Raw genomic sequence first — 20,719 nt, 5'->3', positions numbered from 1 at the left:
CTTGGGATACTAGCTAGGTCCAGGATAAGGGCAGTAAGAGATTTGATGTATATGATTGAAGAGGCCAGCCAAGAGATGAGTGATCCTGATCTGTGTTCTTAAGGTCACTGAAATAATCACCATGTCTGATGAGCAGATGAGAGCAGATTTTGTACCTAGGTCAGGTTTTTCTGCTGTCTCAGACTTATACTCTGTAGAAAAATTATCTGAATTGTCTTTTTTTCCTTTCCAACTGTTCTTAATATACATTATAGAGTTGCAATGGTGCATTAAAACATGTTAAAATTCTGAAATGTCACATTTTTACATAAAAGCTGTGCTACACTGCTTTTTGCAGAACAATCTTTTCAGTTTTTAAATAATTTTTGTCTTTTCTGTTTTATTTTCCCTTAACACCTCCTCATGTTATCCTGACCTTCTTGGGCTTCTCCATAAAAGAAACCAAGGGAATTCAGATACTTGTAGTCTGAAAAACAAGGGATCCCGGAAAGATTTTCACAAAACGCTTCAAAAACAAACATTTGAATCAGAAACATTGGATTCTGGTGACACAGCTTTTCAGGTACGCAACTTTTCTTCACTTTGGGGAAAGTGATCAAATACAGCAGCTTCCGTCAAAAGAAGCATCTGGTGTGACCTCCCTCTGAGTGTTGTGTGCAGTTTTAGTCACTGCAGTATAAAAGAGATATAAAGCTATTGGAGAGCATCCAAAGGACGGACACAAAGGTGGTGAAGGGCCTTGTGGTGAAACTGTATGAGGAGTGTCTGAGGTCGCTTGGTCTGATCAGCCTGAAGAAGGGGACACTGAGGGGAGACCTCATTGCAGTTCACATTTTCCTTGTGAGGGGAAGAGGAGGGGCAGGCACTGATCTCTTCTCTGTGGTGACCAGCAACAGAACCCAAGGGAATGGCCTGAATTTGTGTCAGGGGAGGCTCAGGTTGGATATTAGGGAAAGGGTTTTCACCCAGAGTGAGGCTGGGCACTGGAACAGGCTCCTCAGGGAAGTGGTCACAGCACCAAGCCTGACAGAGTTCAAGAAGCGTTTGGACAATGTTCTCAGGCACATTGTGTGATTTTTGGGGATGGTCCTGTGCAGGACCAGGGGTTGGACTCTGTGATCCTAGTGCGTCCCTTTCATCTCAGCATATTCTGTGATTCTGTGATCTGCGATGGCATCAAGCAGAGCACCATGCTGGCCATTAGGCTTCATGGCATAGGAGGCATTAAAATCCCCTCTGCTAGCTCACCAGGAGCCATTCTGTGACACCCTGGTGCCCAAGCCACACCTTGCCATTTTCCTGTTTTCCACCAGGTGGGACCCCAGCATGCGCCCGCTGTCCCGGAGGAGGCCTCAAGGACGAGCGCGGCCTGCTCGGACCCGGAGCTGCGCAGCCTGCAGCCGGACCCGCGGCTGGAGCACCTGCTGCGGCACGCCAGCGCCGAGGAGTTCGAGAGGCTGAACGAGGAGGCACGCCGCACCAACAGGCACCCCGAGCTCCTCAGCCTCTACCCCTCCGTGGATGAGGTGAGCCGGAGGCCGGCTGTCCTGCTCCTCTCTCCCAGCTGGCTGTCCCAGCGCACCCGAGGTGAAAGCCATACCACAGCAGATAAGCACTACACTGGTCTCAGTGTGGGCCAAGCCACATGCTGGTGATATGGCTATGTCAGAATGTCACCTTTCATAGTAGCTTGTAATTGGGGTCCACAACTGTAAATATTTGGTGTAAATGCCAGTTAGGGATCAGGAATGTAAATATTCAGAAATAATAAATCTATTTCCTTTCATCTCTTGGGACATTACCTGCCCAGTGAGGGGGGGAAGATGCTAGTCTGTAGCAATGGCTCAGCTGCTGTCATGTAAATGTTTTATGCAAGTCTGTCAATTTACAGTTGTTTTAATTGACTATGAGTGTTTAATGATAGGAAGATGTAGTGGAGATACGACCAGTGCCAGATCGCCCAAAGGAACATCTGGGCAACAGGATTTTGGTGAAGCTTCACACTCTGAAGTAAGTAATCCTTCACAAGCATTACTCACCATTTCTGAGTTCACAGCAGTGTGCAGCTGCACACCTTGTTGCACCACTGCAGCTGTCCTCTACAACGCATTCACTGCTCAAGTGTTGTTTCTTAGTGTAGCAAAGAATTTTTTCCTCCCATCTTTACAGAAGGCTTTAACATGCCAGTATGAAAAGGAGTTGGGAGTGAACCCAGATTATATATTAATAAAAAAAACCCAGGTGATTGGTGTCCAATGCACTGCTGGACTTTTGTTGTGGTTTAACCCCAACCAGTACCCAAGCCCCACAGAGCCACTCCTCCACCACCAGGATTGGGGAGAGAATCAGAAGAGTAAATCTGGAGAACTCATGGGTTGAGACACAGACATTTTAATAGGGAAAGCAAGTGGCACACAGACAAGCAAAGTAAAACAAGGAATTAACTCACAGGTTCCCAATGGCAAGCAGGCATTCATCCATCTCCAGGAAAGCAAGTCCACACGTAATGTGACTTGGGGAGACATTCACCATCAGTCCAGATTTAACCCCCCTTGCTCCTTTTACCCCCTATTTTTATTCTGAGCATAGTGCCACATGATCTGGAATATCCCTTTGGTTGTTTGGGGGTCACCTGTCCTGTCTGTGTCTCTTCCCAATCTCCCACACACCTAGACTCCTCACCTGCTGGAGGAATACCAAAAGCAGAAAAGGCCTTAGTTTTGGGCAACAGTAACAGCAGAAGCATCTTTATGTTATTAACCCTCTGTCCAGCACAAATCCAAAACCCTAGTCCCACCCTGAAGAAAATTAATTCTTCCCCAGCTAAAGCCAGCACAACTTCATAAACAGAAAAAAAAAAAAAGAGCAATGTATGAGCAATTTTAACCGATCCCTGAGACCATCTTCCTGTCAAATTCAGAAAATGCATTGCATGCAGTCTACTACCTTTCTTTTCCTCTCAAAATCATCTAATATAATGCATTAATAAAAAAAATTCTCAGGACTTTGAGAAAGCTGAGGTCTGGAGCTAAGTATTTCTCTGCATTTTAATGAAAGTCCTAGTCAAAATATAACTCTTCCTTTTTTTTATTATGCACAGCCATATGACTGCAGTATCGATCAGTGTCTTGTGTGTCTTTCCCTAACAGGTTTGATATAGAGATAGAACCTTTGTTTGCATGCATAGCTCTCTATGACATAAAGGAAAGAAAAAAGGTAAGTGTATATACAATATTTTTGTTCACTCACCCTGGTTTTTTATCTTCAGAGTAGTAACTTCGGAAAACTTACAAAAAACTTGCTACTTTTTTACACATGCAGTCTGATCCAGGATTTTTTGTTATTCAGTCAGTCACATGCTTGCAATTGTATTTTATAGTTATAGTTACAACTTTTGACTTGTTTTAAAATAAAATTTTAAGAATATTTGATTTACAACATATTTTAACCCCTTTTTTCTTTTCAAGATCTCAGAAAATTTTCATTGTGACCTCAATTCTGATTCATTAAGAGGATTCTTGCGTTCTCATACACCCTCCATTGACTTGTCTACCCAGGCAAGATCAGCAGTATTTTCTGTCACTTATCCCTCACCAGATATATACCTGGTAATAAAGGTATGTTACAGTACTACTTTGACACCATTCTGCCTGTTCCTGTTGTCTGAGCTCAATGTACTGACAAACTGACAAAATATCTCATTTTCAAGCTACGAAGTTATATTACTATCCCGTGTACCAGTTCTACTAAGTACGTGGAATTTCCTATCTCTGCCTAAGGGAAATAAAAAATATAGTGAAATAAGGCGCTTTCAAAAATTTTATTTACATTCTGTGGAGGTTTTTTGGCATTGGTTTAGTGAACTTTGCATCAATTTGTTTGCTTAATTCTGAGACTGATTTAGCCTGAACCACTTCATTTGGAATGTGTTAATTATCCTAGTTTCAGTGAAAATGTAGTAGTAAGTGATTGACTTTGTTGTCACATATATACTTTCTGCTTTCTAACAGATGAAAAACTAGAAGGTTTTGTATCAGTTACTCCATAAAGACAGTTTTAAGAAATTATATACAGCTATATATCTAGGCGAGTCCTTGCAAATTGCTAAAGAAACATGTTACTATTTGGATGACATTTTTTCTTTAATCATCCTATTGTATTGCTTTTTGTAGATAGAAAAAGTGCTTCAGCAAGGAGAAATCGGAGACTGTGCAGAACCCTACATGGTTCTTAAAGAAAGTGATGCTGGCAAGGTAAGTAAATAACTGTAAAGAATATTTAGATAAAAAAATGCATGCTAAAACCAAACAACCAAGCAAACAAAAACAACAGAGAAAGAGCAGACCCTTTGAAATAGGATGAAATTACTAAAACATGGGAGGAAAAACTGGTTAGATCATCCATGGTGTGAGCAGCTTGATGTCTGTGGCTGACAGAAATCAGGAGAAGGCAACGTGCATTATTGTTACTGACTCCTTAGGAAATCAATACTGACAGTCACAGTCTTGAGTCATGAAGCAGATGGGGGTGAGCAAAGGAAATGACTGAAATGTAGAATTAGCAGGAATACTTCTACCTCAGAGACATGCTATGGATTTGGATGGGCAGACGGCCTGTTGTAGTCTGCAGCTGTCCCATTCAGTACTGTTGTCCATAGATAATGCGAGTTCTGTTCAAGGCATTCACGGTCTTTTACCTCCCTGGAACACACAGACTGTGTTTGCTGGGCTTCCACATGTCTCACCTTTATAATATTGCTTTCAATAGAATTTTTTTTCTGTATCTGATGAAAGAAGTAGAACCTGCTAATGTTTCATGGTGATTGTTCATTCTGGATTTGAATATTACTGCAAAAATACTGGCTTTCTACATTTCTATAATACAAATTAACTCATTGAACAGAAATTTAAGTGAAGGTACAAATCAAAATAGCTACAGTTCTGTCTGTGATGTAGCAAGAAAATATGAGATACCAATGCAAATTATTTACCGAACTGTAAATATGTAACTTAGATTTTTGTCTATGGTAGCATTGCAATAACTGATTGCTTTTGAAACAGCCGATATTTTCTTTGTTTCAGACAAAAGAAAAAATTGAAAAACTGAAAGCACAAGCTGAATCCTTTTGTCAGAGGCTGGGGAAATACAGAATGCCATTTGCCTGGATTCCCATAAGCCTAACTAATTTCTTCAACCTTTCAACACTTGAACGAGAAATACCAGAAGCTGAAGGTTTAAATGGTACTTGTCTAACTTTTCTAAGGCAAAATGACTCTTCAGTAGGACTGGGTATAGGAAACAATGTTATTCACTCTGGCATCAAAAGTGAATCACAGATTCAAACTCATGTCTTGTTGGCTTTCCTTTTCAGTCCTATAAAAACTTACATATTAATTTTCTCACTATGTTGTCTCCGCATATTTATTTTTATGTCTGCTAAATATTCTGTCATGGTTTAGGCCCAATTTTCATTGAACACTGGCTTTGTAGAAGTAAAATTTCCTTTGCCCATGGAGTTAGCTAGCAATACTGAGCAATCAAGATACCAAACATATCAGTTTGGTAGGCAGGACCATTGTTCAATGTGCTTTATACCCATGAACTAAAAATTTAAATAAACTTTTGCTCTGCAGCAGAAATAATGTCACTTCAAATGGGTGTGTCCTAATATTCCACTATTTCACATTGTTGGAAATAAAAGAAGCAAAATGTTTTAGGTTCTCTATCCTCTGATGTTGGTGAGATTTTCCTGTGGTTTTCTAGTGTATTCTGAGAATCCTTGTACTGCAACAAAAAGCAAAAAACAAGATGATGAAACATTTAATTTCTCTTTGAAGGGAAAGGTTCTAGTAGTGACAAGAGGGCAACACTGCTGCAGGCAAGAAGGCTTTCTGAGAGAGGTTTCAACTCAGAGGATAACTATCCAGCATCAAACTTCAAAACAATCTCTCTGACCCTTAACACCTTCTTTAAACAGGTACTGGATTCTCTTTAGGTCTGATTTCATAAAACATTTTTTTGTCAATGGAATATGAATTGTGTTGGGTAAAGCTACCAGTTATATTTGAGTGGAGACAGAGGACAGTTGCAGTCAAGTAAATAGTAATCCTCTTGCTTTGGATGCCTTAAGGGTATGGTTCACTCCTGAACCTTTTGTCCCTGTTATAAAGTATTGTTACAAAGGTACTGATTTTTGTCTTTCTCTTGGTAGGAAGGAGACAGGCTCAGTGATGAAGATCTGTTTAAATTTTTAGCTGATTTCAAAAGATCATCTTCCTTGCAAAGAAGAATTAAGACTTTACCAGGTACATAATTAATTTTGAATGGAAGGCGTTATATGTATTTTTCTTCCCTAAACTGTTCTGTAAATTCCAAACCCAAAACCTATTTGATTTGGGTTTAAAGTCTATGATATGTGCCAGTGTGGAACTTCCTGGGTTGCTGGTGTCTACCTGAACACAGATGCTTTTGAATTTTTTTTCTACATGAATAAGTATGGAGATTTAGATTTAGCTTGATACTTTTTAATTATTTGTTTTTCTCCCTAATTTACAGTGTACCCTACTGGATATCTTTTGTTATTATTCAAACTGTTTGAAGGCAGTTCTTTAAAGCAAATTTCTAGGAATCTTGCTACTTCCCTGCAATGCTTTGAAATGGTTCATATTTTATAGAAAGTGATTAAAATGTGTACACATTTCATCTTAGCTTGGTATTAGAGTCAACATTAGTTAACAAAGTAGAGAAGTACAGGCAGTGTTTAGCTACTGTCAAACACCTGACCAGCTTAATTTTTCTTTTCAATTAGATTACAGCTCAGCCTCTTCTGCATTGTGGAAGAACCTTAAAAAATATGAACTGAGGTCAAAGCTGTTTTTCCTTTTTAGCTGATTGCCAGAAATGACAAGTCTGAGCTCCACAAACGGTTTTAACTTATCACAGCAGAGAATTTAAATTGAAAGTCTGTTTATAGTGGGGTAAATGTTATCAGTATTAACTGTGTAACTGCTCCCCACAGAAAGCATAGTTTTCCTGGTGGGTGGTGCCTACTTTGTCAGAGATTAATCCCCACAGAATCTGAGGTTGAGGGGGAGTAAGAGACAACTGTTTTAGACAGCACACCTTTTGTCTCCCAGACAAATGTTATACTACTTGTGTGTGAAAGACACTAGAACATCATCCAGCATATAATACTCCTTCTTTCTTTCTATTTTCTTGAAACACTACAGGGTAGACTTAAGAAGCTATGTGTTGCCCTGATTGTGAAGGACTGTGTGTAGGCTACATCCTCTATATCTTTCTGTACCTATGATTTTCTTCTTGTGCAGCCCAAGAACCAGTTCTTTTTTCTGCACTGTTGCTATGTAACCTTACATATTGTTTTAATTTTTCTTTTATTATAGACTGATCATTTTTTATATTTTTGTTAAGATTTTGTGATTTGATTTTAAAGGAACACTTAAAGTGGAGATTTCCCCAGCTCCAGAAAACATTGGTTATTGTTTGACACCAGAACTACTCCCAGTGAAGCCATTTTCAGAAAACCGTAATCGCCCTCTCAAAGAGATTTTGGAATTCCCAGTTAAAGAAGTGTATGTTCCCCACACCATTTATAGGTAAGAAATAACATATGTTTTTAACATTTCTCTGAAAATTGTGATTCAGATTTTTTTTCAGAAGTAGAAAGTAAAAATATTTTTTTAAAAAGGCTAAAGACAATGTGTTAGGCTGATGATTTAATCTTCCTAGCCATTACAAGATAAAATACCTGCATGATATTCCATAATGTGTTTACTAATCTAATTGTGTTGCCTTTTGATAAATTTTCTATAACATTAAAAAAAACTCTTTTAACAATTATCATGGATTTGGCATCTGTCTATCTATCTATCTATCTATCTATCTATCTATCTATCTATCTGTCTGTCTATCTATCTATCTATCTATTCTCCTATGTGTTTGTTTGTTTGTTTCTATTGTTAATTTGAGTCATTTGAGTATCTGAGGAAATAATGTGTTGCTCCATGAACTTTTTAACTATGACTGAGCACTCTACACTATGTAATTTAATTTATTTAAATCTGTTCAGTTATGATTGTTTCAAGGTGATCACAGTATTCAGTAGCATGCAAGTGAGCAATTCCAATAATTTATTTCTTAATAATCTGGAATATCTGAGTGTCCTATAGGAAATTAACAGCAGAAGAATATGTTTCAAGATGTTTGTGCAGTATTTCATTGCTAGTGAGTGGTGTTATAGTAATAGCTAACAGTAATTCTGATGGGGCGTATTTGCAGTATTATAAATACAGAAATAACTTAAAATAATTACTTTCATCAGACCATTGTGTTAGTCAAGACAAGGGAGCTTCTAACAATAATAGTAGATTATGCTATTCTAAGGAGGATTTCTGATCCCTAAAACAGTAGCTAGATACTGTATTGTATTAGTAGCAAAAATGTGACTACCGATAAGGAATCACAGAATGAAGGCACAGAATAAAGCGATGTAAAGCTTACTAATTTCTTGCAGTGGAAATTAGCAGAGCCAGCTCTCCCACCTGCTCACCTGACCCAACCCAGGAGGAGAAAAGGACGAGACTTGTGGTTCTGTACAACTCAGAACTGCACCACGACAAACTAATTTATTCCAGGGAGATGATCCACCTTCACAGTAAACTAGAGATCTGTTTGGCTGTTGGTGACACCTGCATTTGTGTCTCAGCTTTAAAGGAAAGCAAAAAAGAGGAAGTGGCAAAACTTATCTTATCATAAAACTTGCAGTGTGTTGTCAGCAGGAAATAAGTAAGCTGGTTTGGCTATAGCCTCAGTAGAAGTTTTGAAGAAGTTACTCCTGGGCTCTGCCCCAATTCAGTGGTATTCAATCTCCCGAGGGCAGCTCACAGCACCAGTACACTAAAATGCAGAGAGTTATGGTACTTCTGTCTTCTCTGTGTATCAAAGACAGAATTGGATGGTGGTAGAACTTTAATGCGGACATTTCTATAGGGAAAGTAGTTTTTATAGAATTGAAAGTGGAAATGTAAATGAATGTGAGCCAAGATGTCTTTTTTTAGTTTAATGAAAAAATAAGGCCAGAATTTTGACTTTCCTACTCATTGTCTGACCCCAGTACATGTCAATTCCAATCTGCAGTCTCACAGTGTCTAAAGGTCTGCTTTTAACAAAAACCATTAGCAACTACTGTATTTCTGAGCTGTAACAACAGTTGAGTCTGCACAGAATATTCTCCCTTTAGATCTCATCAGATTCTCACTTCTGCAACCAGATATGAGCATCAAAGCCACCATGCCTACAATTAATTTGTACTTCTCCTAAAGCAAATTTGGGTGTCTCCACACTATCCTTCCATTGCCAGGATATCTATATTGAATACATACATGCACATTAGAGGAAATGCTTGCTTATCATTCAATAGTCACACTCTTTCAGCAAGAGTTTACACCTTACCTTTTCTTTTAAATCTCCATTTGATTTTCACCCTAAGTAAAAGTCATGGCAAAAAGACAAAGTAGGATTTGTTCAGTCTAAATTGAAATAATGAAGACAACATCTATGAAGAATAGTTGCCTTCATCAATCTTTACATTAATTAGTGAATCAATGGTAATGACACAGCTGACATACACAGGTGATGTAGGCCAATGAACATCAAGTCCAACTGTAACCTGGCACTGCCAAGTCCACCACTAAACCATGTCCCTTAAGCAGCGCATCTACCTGTGACTGCACAACTTCCCTGGATAGCCTGCCAATGCTTGACAGCCCTTTTGGTGAAGAAATATATCTTAATATCCAATTTAAAGCCCCCTGAGGCTCCTTTTCTCTAGGTTAGACCCTCCCAGCTCCCTCAGCCACTCGTCACAGGACTTATGCTCCCGACCCTTCCCCAACTCTGTTGACCTTTTCTAGACACACTCCAGCACTTCTGTATCCTTCTTGAAGTGAGTGGCTCAGAAATGCACACAGGATTTGAGGTGTGGCCTCACGAATGCTGAGTACCCAGGGGACAATCCCTGCCCTGCTCCTGCTGGCCACACTGTTGCAGGTACAGGCCAGGATGCCATTGGCCTTCTTGGCCACCTGGGCACTGCTGGCTCATGTTCAGCTGCTGTCACCAGCACCCCCAGGTCCTTTTCCTGTGGGCAGCTTTGCAGCCACTCTGCCCCAGCCTGTGGCACTGCCTGGGGTTGTTGTGACCCAATGGCAGGACCCAGCACTTGTTGGACCTCACAGCACTGGCCTTGGCCCATCATCCAGCCTGTCCAGATCCCTCCATGGAGTCCTTTGCTTAATTTAATTGTCATGTAATTCTCATTGCTTAGTTTTACACACGGTGAATACCATTTTGAGTCTGAGATTAAACTAACCCATAAGGAGTAACTCTGAATTTTTCATAGAGCCAAATACATAGTGCTTCATGTTATTTTATTCCCTTTCTTCTAATCTGGAAAGTAGAATCATCCTGTCTTACTTAAGCAATTTGATAGCATTTAGTCATAGATGTGAGTCATGGCTTGCTAGGGCCTTAAAGGTGATTTAATGTTTCCTAGTTTTTGGATATAAGTCTGCAAACCATTTTTTTTTTCATCAGTGCTATACATGTAGACACTGGGGGGAGAGGTTGTAAAAGGTATTTCAGAGGAATGAATTGCTGATTTTTTTTGGTTTGGTTTGGTGTTTTTTTTTGTTTTGTTTTTTGTTTGTTTAGGGTCGTTTTTTTGGTTGGTTTTTTTAAATAGATTTTTCCTTTGTGAAAGGAAAAGTGGAGCCTTCTGTTATAGTCTTTGATCTCAGGTCTTGCAAGCTTTTTTTTTACTGGTGTAATGCCATTATTTTAAATGATGCTATTTCTGATTTATGTCAGAGAGATCAGCCAGCCCACTTTCTTTGTGCACTGTGAAATTGAGCACTTCTTTTTGTTGTGTACTTACATATCTTTAATAAAAATATTTCCCTGAAATTGTCAAAACATTCCAAGATTAATTTCTTTCATACCCCTCTATATTTAATAGGAAAAATCATATAATTTAAAGTTTGTTTGTCATTTTATTTTCTCATTAAATATAAATGAAAATTATGCTGTTTACTGCCACTATGAAATGTTGGTGCTGAGGAAGAGGGATTTGTCACATCACTTCAGCAGTAACTCAGTTTAACCAGGCACAGGAAGTCCTGTCTGTGATAGGGGTAGTACCTAACGCTTAGGGGCTTTTTGAGGGGAGGGGAAAAAAAATCTTTTCTTTGCTGTTTCATTTCATTTAATTGCAAACTACTTAGCAATGTTCTCAGACTTGCTGTAGTCTGTGGTGTGAGCTAGAGGCCTGTGCTTTGGTGGTAATCATTCTACCCCATCCTTGACTAGTGTGGGGTGAGGAAAGGCTATTGATGAATAACAGACACTGTTATTGCTCTCACCGCGCTATTTACTCCTCTCTACCTCTCTGCCCATGGAATCCAGAGAGAGCATGTCTACTACATGTGAGTCTTCTAAGTCTCCTTTAGTCTAGTTTTACATCTGTCCACCAGCTCCTCAGATGATTCAAAATTTTAGCAACATGCGAAAAATCATTCAAACTATTTTCCAAATTACCCACCCTAAAATACGGAATTTATGACTCATGCACATCATCTTGTTGAAGTTCTGTCACTGTTCTATTTTCCTAGTCAATGGCTGACTAGAATGGGTTTCCATGTTTGGGTTAAGCATTTTTGAGGTGAGGCATTTTTAATTTTTAACCATTTTTTTTCCTGAAGACTCCCCACCAAAATTGTGAAAGAATCAACAAGTATTGAAAATTGTAGCTAATGAGTACATCAGCTTTTGTGTCTACTACCATAAGTTTTAAATGTGTGTTAACTCATCCATCACTTCTTACCTACAGAACATTCCTGGTTTATATCGGTAGGGACTACTTGCACCTGTGTTGAGTTTTGCTGTGTATGGAATTCTCACCACAGTCATCAGTGAAGATGCCTACTATCCATAAGAAGTTTGAGATGCACTTGCTGACACCTCACATGAGGCGTAATCTAGCAAACAGAAGGCTTCTTTTATGTGCAGCTATGCACAAGCAGTATTTACAAACACTAAATAAAAATGGTCACAAGACTTGAAACTCTGAATAGATTTTATTTTGGCAGAGGATAGGTCTGCGTTGCTTTGCCCATGGAAAATGATTAAATCACTGCTAAGCCCCATGAACATGTAGGAAGGTCAGCAAATTTGTATGAGAATTGCCATGTGGTGTCCTGTGCCAGGTTAGGGGAACCCTTAGCTTTCCCAGCAGGTAACTGATTCCAAAATAGTCTCTTATCACTCTTCTGGGTAATTCTCTGACCCACAGAAGCTGTTGGCGTCTGTGCCTCACCCAGGGCTCTGCTGGCCTTTGGGTCTGTATTCTCAGTGACGCTGGGTGTTCTGCCATGGCTTTTGTAGATTCATGCTGTCTCTTGAATAGCTCTTTTGTTTTGTAAGCACATCTGACTGTATCTGGAGGCAGAGTGCTGCACTTTCTGAAGGAAGAGTGAGGGGGGAAATTTGATCACATTGACCAGAAGTATTTGCTGTGACATGTTGCTATAATAGTTCTGCTCAATGCAGAACCTTGGGGGAGATGCATTTCCTTCTGGAGCCCACCACATCCTTATGTGCATCCTACTTGTCCAATTATCTAAAGGACAGCAGTATTTGCTGCCCCAATGCCCCTGCTAACTGCCGTGTGAAAATGTTCCTTGTCTTTGCTTCCCCTCAGGCTTTTGGATGTGGATGGAGTGCAGGCAGTAGCACCAAGGCAGCGGTCAGCAGTGGGTTTATAATTCATACCTATGTGAGGGAACATTTTTTGATCATCATCGCACCTTCCTGCTTTAGATGTCAGCCATCGCTTTCATCTCTGCAGGATATCCAGAGTCAGCATTTGCCTCTGTTCTTCCTCAGTGCTGATGGGTTTAATACACATGTTAGCAAGATCCCTAAAAGTGCTTCAGCATAAATGGCTCAAGTTTTAGCTTTTCAGTCCAGTACTTGCTGGAATAATGCTTCTTCATAGTCAGCAGAGAGCTCTCTGTGTTTTTACATATCTTTCATCTCAAGTCACTTCTAAAAGTAAAATCCAGTGCTCAGGTACATTATATAGATTTGTGACATCTTGTCCTAGGCTGCAGATTAATGAAGCAATGGCTGTATTATTCAGCCTTCCCTACATGTATTTCTTCACTTCTGGCAGATGTAGTGTTGACAATATCCTTCATTTAATATGTCAGTCCCCCAAGTATAATTCAGTAGAGGTTACCAATATATTTTGCTCTTTCACTTAGCTTTCCTTAACATGATCTGGGAGAGAATTTGGCAAAGCAAAACTCGTACATAAGGTAGTAATGAAGAGAGTGCACTGGTGTGACAGGCAGAAGTACCATTCAGAATGAAGGGAAAGGCAAGTTAAAAGCAGTTTCTTTTACTAAGGTATGCCATGTGCCACGTAGCACATGTTGGTTGAAAAGAGTAGCTTGGACTGTGTAATTGAACGGTACTGTCATGTTGTAACACATGGAAATCAGAAGAATAAACCACAGTTTTCCTGGTCTTGGGGTACAATAAATGGAAGATGGACTGACTTAATGACAATATTCTCCAAGGCTGCTTGACTTTTTCAGCTGGTGGTGGTACTGAGGAGAGATCTGTGATAAGGAGAGTGCAATTCTGTGTGCAGCTTCTGACTGCCACAGATGAAAAGAAATCATGAAAGTTCATGAGTAGTCCTCATTGTTTCTGACTGAAAGCCATCATGCTTCCTCCAACACTAGTCTTATTCCTTACACTCAGAGGACGAGCAGTGAGAAACCTCTATCAGACTGGGAAAACAAGACAGTAAACAGACATAATCATGATTCCAGAATCTGTGTATAATCCATGCCTACCTGAAATCTCAGATTTGCCATAAATTTCACCAGAGAAAAATCTATAAATTTTTTACTCTTCTATTGGAATTATACATCAGAAAATCACCTATGCTGTCAAATTCCCCACAGAAGTTAAAGGTGCTTTTTATGTTTAGTGATACGATCATGTACAGAAGTTAGTAAACAGCAAAGTATGCTATATTTCCAATCATTATTTATATTCATTACTAATAAGAGGTAGCTTATAGAATTATTGTTTCAAATTTTCTTCTTTGTATTTACTCAGGTTCATTGATACTGCTTTTTGATTTGTATAATCTAGAAATAGATGCCTTCTTTTTTGCTATAAGCTATGAATGTATGAACTTCAGTTGTTGATTTCCTTTTTTTTATCTCCTCTGAGTGATTCTTTCCCCCTTCCAATATCTGATCACATCTGAGAAAGGAACTGCTTTCTCAAGAGATTCCTGTTTTCATTACCTCAAGCAAAGATAATAGTTTGTTTGTAACAGAAGATAGCTTAGTGTAGGTGAAACCCTAAACATAAGATGTTCTGTGTGTCACACCAAGAAATTATCTTTTATTTGTGGACTTCTGAAATTGAGTTCTGACAGATCTTTCACTATGTAGGTGGAATTGAAGGACAGGGAGAGGAATGAGCAAGATGCTAATTTGTGCACTTAATTTCCAAGCAGGAATGCTTGCCATTTACCAATTTTTCCTTCTGTTTCTTCCAGAAATCTCCTCTATGTCTACCCTCAGAGGCTGAATTTTGCTAACCGACTAGCTTCTGCAAGGAACATTACCATCAAGATCCAATTTATGTGTGGTGAAGACCCATCCTGTGCAATGCCGGTAATAAATGCTGAGATTTCTTAGCAGGCTTTTGTTTACATGCATTCCTGAGAAACCTCTGAAAAGAGTAGTCATTATTTACTTCCCATCACCCCAGTTTCTAAGGGGGCTTTAGGAAGGCTAACACAGAGAGCTTGAGAAGCTTTCATTCTCATCCTAAAGTGGGTTTATACTCCTTATCCTCAACAAAAAAGACTTTTTTTTTGATTCTAGTGGAACCAGAGGTATGTTGCTCTCTCTTATCTAAGTCTTCCTACCCTATTTTCAGAAGAATGACATAATATCACATCAATATCATGCTTCAATTTCTAAGGGTAAAATTCACAGAGCTTCAGAGACCTTTTAAGAATGATGTCTATTTTGCAGGGTAACTCCTCTGTATGCACTATGTTTACACAAGTGCACAGGTATTACACTGGAAGGTAAAAATTGGGATCTTCATTGCCTGAGCATGAATTGATGCACAATTATGTGGTGTAGGTAGAGCTTTCCATGTTTGAAACACACTGTGTATTAGGGCGTATGTGTACACTACTAGCAGAGCAGACAGTCCTATCCATGTTCAGGTTATTCAGGATCTCTCACTGTAAGATCCTCTATTCAGCTTTACCAAGCTTCAGAGGTTCAGTGTGAAGTCTTCTAACCCAGATGCCTGGTTCAGCCCAAATTTTTTTTTTTTATATTTTCAAGACATTGCTGTTGGCTACTTGAGAATGACATTGAGACAAATTCTTCTGTAATTTTATGTGTTGGAGAAGGAAAACAATGAATGGAAATATTACATTGAGGAAACTTTAGTCCAACAGTCTGTTGGGCCAAGGACTATCAGCCAACCAGCCCTTATCAGTGTGCTGACATTGTTTAGTATATACTTCACAGCCTTGCTCCACATAACCTGTGGATCTGAAATCAGAGCATTAGCAGTGTTTCCCAAGGTACATTTCTTCCAGAGCTAGAGCTGTGCCATGTGAATGTAACACCTTCTTTTACACAATACTGCATTGATGGTTTCCTTAAACTCTACCTGTGTTATGATTAGGTTTTGAGAAACGGTTAGGACAGACACAGTTCATCTGTCTTCTCTCTCCACTGTAAGTGATCTTCCTCTCAATACGTATATAGCAATTTGCACAGTGCAGAGATTCTTGTCTAAGCTCATCACCCAGGGCTCCCTTTAAATTATTTGATTTCAAGGCCTTACCATAGATATGTGTCTTAGGAAAGCAAATCTAGCACCAGAAATGCCTATTTTTCTTCATTGATTGTAAAGGGACTTTGCACCTCTAAGGTAAGGTGAGATGTATCTCACCTTGAATTAGCAGGTTGCAACTGGAAAACAAAACTCCTAAACATACTTTTTATTTAACTTTTTAGCACTTAGATAATGACAGTGTGACATCATGTAAGTGGCCTACCATAACTTTTTTCCTATGATTCCTAAGCTTTTTAGCTCATGACTAAGGAATGTGATGTGAGGTAGTCAGTGACTTAGAAATAAGTCTGCTCCATTTTCCTGGTGTTTTACCCTGAATGGAGTGTGAGGAAGGTGCTTGGTAATAAGACATTTACGCCAACAAAATAAGATAAAATTGAGGAGTCATTTTACATCTTTAGATACTATCTTAAAATTTACACAAGATGATGACAAATAAATGCTGTAGTCCTGATTTTCTGTTCTTCCTTATGTAGGTAATTTTTGGGAAATCTTCAGGTCCAGAATTTGTCCAAGAAATATACACAGCTATCACATATCATAATAAGTAAGTGTTGTTACTATCTATTCATATGACTTAAGTATTAATCATGATGTCTCTATGTAATTAGTACCCTGCACAGCTCATCAAGGAATGGCATTTTAAGCATTTATGTTTTGTGCAATTTATCATATCTAATTTGGATTGCTACATTCATTTGCACAAGTGGCTGTTGTAGAAGCAACCTTTGCTTTTCTTGTTTGAAGTTTTTAGTAGTTGAGAATATTCCTACTATGATGATTTAGGAGCAGGAACAGGAAGCAGCACAACTTTTAAGATCATTCACTTCAATGAATTCATAGATCCAAAAGAGCTGAAAGGACATTCTCATTCTCATAAATAAGAACTTGAGATTTAGGATTTGCAGAATACGTATGAAAAATCCAAAACAGAGATTGAAACCTAGGCATAGATGGAAGCTGAATCTGTCCAGCTGATACTGTCTGTTTTCTTCTGATTCAAAGTAGGAGATTGTTCATAAATATAACTTCCAGATTCATAAAGTGTAAAAATATTTCAGGTTCATAAAAATGTGTGTATATATATATGTATACTTTGTTTAATTCAGCTCTGATTTTAGAATTTATCTGGTTTTATAACCATAGCATCTAAAAGTCAGCTGACAAATTTGCCTCTTGCTCATTCTTGCACTTATGCTGGGAACATGCTTAGCATTTCATTTTTAACAGATCCCCTGACTTTTACGAAGAAGTGAAAATTAAGCTGCCAGCAAAACTCACAGAGAAACACCATCTACTGTTCACATTCTATCACATAAGCTGCCAACCAAAGCAAGGAGCATCTGTTGAAACGCTCCTAGGTTATTCAGTAAGTTCCATGTGATACATAGGAGCGGGGTGTGTGGGTGCATGTCTGTGTGTATTGCATGCAGACTCTCTGCGTGTCAAGAATTTTGTCATTTATTCCTTTTCTGGTTATGGCAATATATCAAAACCAGTGGAAGATCTTAGTGTGAATTCATAAAAACTAGATGCCACCTGAGATGTGTTACATCCTCATCCTACAAGTTTACTGTTTTAACTGTGTTTGAACTCATTGAATTCACTTGAATCAATTGAAATATGCACCTAAATATTTGTGACAACAATGCCTTATATCCTGTAGTCTCATTCTGTTAAAAAAACCCTAAATCACACATAATTACAATTATTACAGTTACCATGTTCATACATGAGGTAACAACTAATGTAATATTTTCATTTAGGTTTTACATAGCACTTCATTTCTGCTCTAAATTGTCTTTTATTCAGATAAAAATTTAAAAATCAGAAAGTCTCTAAAAGCTAAAATATAATTCTCTTGCCTTCTTTATCTTCATATTGAGACTAGAATGTCTTAGATTAAGAAATACATGTATTGTATGTAGAGTATGTAGAAAGTATGAGGAGTATGTATGTATGTCACAGAGACATGATGTAGTGTCTTTTCTTTATCAAAGAGTATTTTTTACTGGAGAGATTTTAATATAAAAGAAAAGAATTGAAGATGACATTTTCAGATTTTAAATCGTCCTACAGCTTTGGTCAGCAATTGAGATGTGGAGCCAGACAAGTACTTTCCATGTGTTCTTGCTATGAAGTTTGGGAGGCTGTTGTGTTTGTTTATTTTTGCTTGTTTGCTTGTTTGTTTCTTTTCTGGCTTTTGGAGTTTTTAAACCACAGTACTGAGAATCCTTTCAAATGGGCTTTATTTTATGGAGAGTTATAGTCCCACCAATGTCAGTGGGATTGTTAAGAAATAAATTAGTTCAGAACCAAGATCTGACATGGGTGAGGACTTAATTTTCAGGTTTCTGTTCACCTATTACAAAATGTTTCTGCCCTGTGATATTCAAATGCCCAGTCTCTTTCAGATTTGTATAAAAAAATAAATGTGTCCAAATATCAGTGCAGGGATCTGACATGTCAGTCTGGCAAGGTGATCACAAGGAAGACATTAAATTTAATTCCAGCAAAATTTTAGCTGTTGATTTGCTTCAATACCAAGAATCAGTGTATTCAAGATACATGAATTTTTAAATCAAAACATGGATTCCACTAAATCCTTCTGATAGGATTTATTAGAAAAATGTGTGCCACACATGAGAAGCTCTGTGTGTTTTCTTCAAAAGAGATGGTTTGTAAAGTAGTCTTGTACATTTTTCTACAGTAGCTATCAGCTATCTTTGAATTTAAAATACAAAGAAATTACTGTTGAATGGGTTAGACCAGAGAAGCCTAAGTCAATATCTCATTTGTTTTTTGTTGACTGTATCTAACAAATTAAATAAATGGGTCTAATCATATATCATCAGGAATATTGCTGTGTTTTCTCTTCATTTGTTTCAGTGGCTGCCAATTCTATTAAATGATCGTCTTCAAACTGGACATTATAGTCTTCCTGTTGCATTGGATAAACTGCCTTTACACTATTCAATTCACTCTCCTGAGGTAACAAACAAAATTATTAAAAGATAGTATTTTCTTAATGTAGGGCAACAGCATAAGTGTTTTACAAACTAACATTGCTGTCTGCTGGTAGGCAGTGCTTCCTTTTTGTTCTTTAGAAGGGGAAGGTCAAGAAAAGTGTTGTTGTTGTTGTTGTTATTTTCACTGGTGTTAATATTTTATATAATTATGCTGGTTTTTTAGAAGTTAGCTGTGCAAGAAAATTCTTGTGAATTGTCTAATCTGTTTTGAGAGTGTCAAGGCAATAATTCGATTTCTTCCACAGAATTATTTGGTTTGGTTTCTTTTTCTGTGACTTTGTGGGAAGGGGAGTAGATATGGAATCAGGTATTACTGGAGCAAAAAACTGCTACCAGTAAACATGGCATGAAGGAAATTTGCACCACTTTTAGCCATAACAAGATGTCTATGTACATGGTCTGTGCTAGACATCGAGCTGAAATTGTCTAAATTTCCCTGTTCAGTGTATCAGCTTCTGTCCAAATGTTTATGAGAACAAGGAGATGCTTAGCTGTCGTCCTCTGTGTGGCACTGAATTTAGATGTCTAAAATGAAGTGAATAGTGGGAATACCCTCATGTAAACAGACTTTCTGCATTTTTGAGCATTAAAAGGAAGATGATTCCCTTTTTTTTTCTGTCACAGAAAATTCCGTCTCAGACTCCCCCTATAAAGTGGGTTGAAGGACACAAGGGCGTTTTCATTGTTGAAGTTCAAGCTGTGTCGTCTGTTCATACCCAGGTAATGCATCAGAAGTAACACACAGCTGTAGTTTCATTTCAAAGAAAATTCAGATGTCCAGGCCAATTAAGCAGGTTTATGAAACTGAGGTGTTTAAGCCCGCACAGTTAAAAAAAAAAATTATGAGCTATGGAAATAACCTGATATCCTCTGTGAATGAAATCCTTTGTTGAAATTAAATCTGTTGGTGGAAGTGAACAAATGAGCACTCCTGGCAGCAAGTCACATGGAGCAATAGGAAGCCTGGTGTCCTCTCAGCTCAGCAGGAGTCTGTTCAGGCTGTGATTGGAGGGTGCTGGCAGGGCACAGTGCCAGTTTCTGCAGTCTGCATCTCCTGTTCTTCAAGACTAGTTCAGACAGTGTGTCCACACCTCCAAAGACATAGCTCCTCCCCGCCTCCATTGACATGTTATACATGGCCAGCAGCTCACTTGTCAATGCCATGTGCTTTGGGAACACACCCTTAGTGCTGGGTGAGACCTCAATGATTCCCATCATTTAAATGCCATAGGAAATTGGATCTTTGTCCATCTTACTGAGATGCTGGTTTGAGGAAGATCAACTTTGTTTTGTTTCTGCTGCTTTTCCCTTATCCTATTCTAGTTAATCCTAGTAAATATATCCTAACAGCTGAAGGGCCTGTGTTTGAAGCAGGTCCATCACCCCTTTGCAGCATGTTTTTTAAATGCAAATAGGGCATAATCATATGGCACATAACTTGTAGGTAGCTGGAACTCAGGTGTGAGTGGCAGAGGGACTATGATGTGAAGAAGTTTATCAAATAGAAGGAAAAGTCTTTTCATTAAATGAAGTGATCAGTTTAGTGAGGGCAATGACCTTCCTGCCTGTAAGCTGATCGCACCACAGTCTGAATTTGAACCAGATGAATAGGAGCAAACAAAGCACTGTGACACTGCTTTACAAGTTGACCACTCAGAGCAGCCTCTACTGAACACCAGAAGGGCAAAAATCTTTCCTTT

General features: G+C 38.6%; 1 protein-coding gene across 4 annotated transcripts in view; it reads left to right on the top strand.

Annotated features, from left to right (window-relative positions):
• Window positions 1-20,719, top strand: part of DOCK8 (dedicator of cytokinesis 8) — an 88,931-nt gene that overhangs the window by 28,341 nt on the left and 39,871 nt on the right. For all 4 annotated transcript variants that reach the window (XM_059873350.1, XM_059873353.1, XM_059873351.1 and 1 more), the window contains 15 exons: window positions 439-562; window positions 1,314-1,526; window positions 1,925-2,010; window positions 3,150-3,216; window positions 3,468-3,617; window positions 4,173-4,253; window positions 5,082-5,241; window positions 5,838-5,977; window positions 6,212-6,305; window positions 7,454-7,616; window positions 14,660-14,777; window positions 16,467-16,537; window positions 17,221-17,359; window positions 18,880-18,981; window positions 19,644-19,739. In XM_059873350.1, the coding sequence (XP_059729333.1) occupies window positions 439-562; window positions 1,314-1,526; window positions 1,925-2,010; window positions 3,150-3,216; window positions 3,468-3,617; window positions 4,173-4,253; window positions 5,082-5,241; window positions 5,838-5,977; window positions 6,212-6,305; window positions 7,454-7,616; window positions 14,660-14,777; window positions 16,467-16,537; window positions 17,221-17,359; window positions 18,880-18,981; window positions 19,644-19,739 (1,804 nt within the window). The remainder of the gene's footprint in view (window positions 1-438; window positions 563-1,313; window positions 1,527-1,924; window positions 2,011-3,149; window positions 3,217-3,467; window positions 3,618-4,172; window positions 4,254-5,081; window positions 5,242-5,837; window positions 5,978-6,211; window positions 6,306-7,453; window positions 7,617-14,659; window positions 14,778-16,466; window positions 16,538-17,220; window positions 17,360-18,879; window positions 18,982-19,643; window positions 19,740-20,719) is intronic.

This window comes from Haemorhous mexicanus, chromosome Z (genome assembly GCF_027477595.1).
Source record: "Haemorhous mexicanus isolate bHaeMex1 chromosome Z, bHaeMex1.pri, whole genome shotgun sequence".
Taxonomy (NCBI): Eukaryota; Metazoa; Chordata; class Aves; order Passeriformes; family Fringillidae; genus Haemorhous; species Haemorhous mexicanus.
This window is presented reverse-complemented; position numbering and strand designations above follow the sequence as displayed.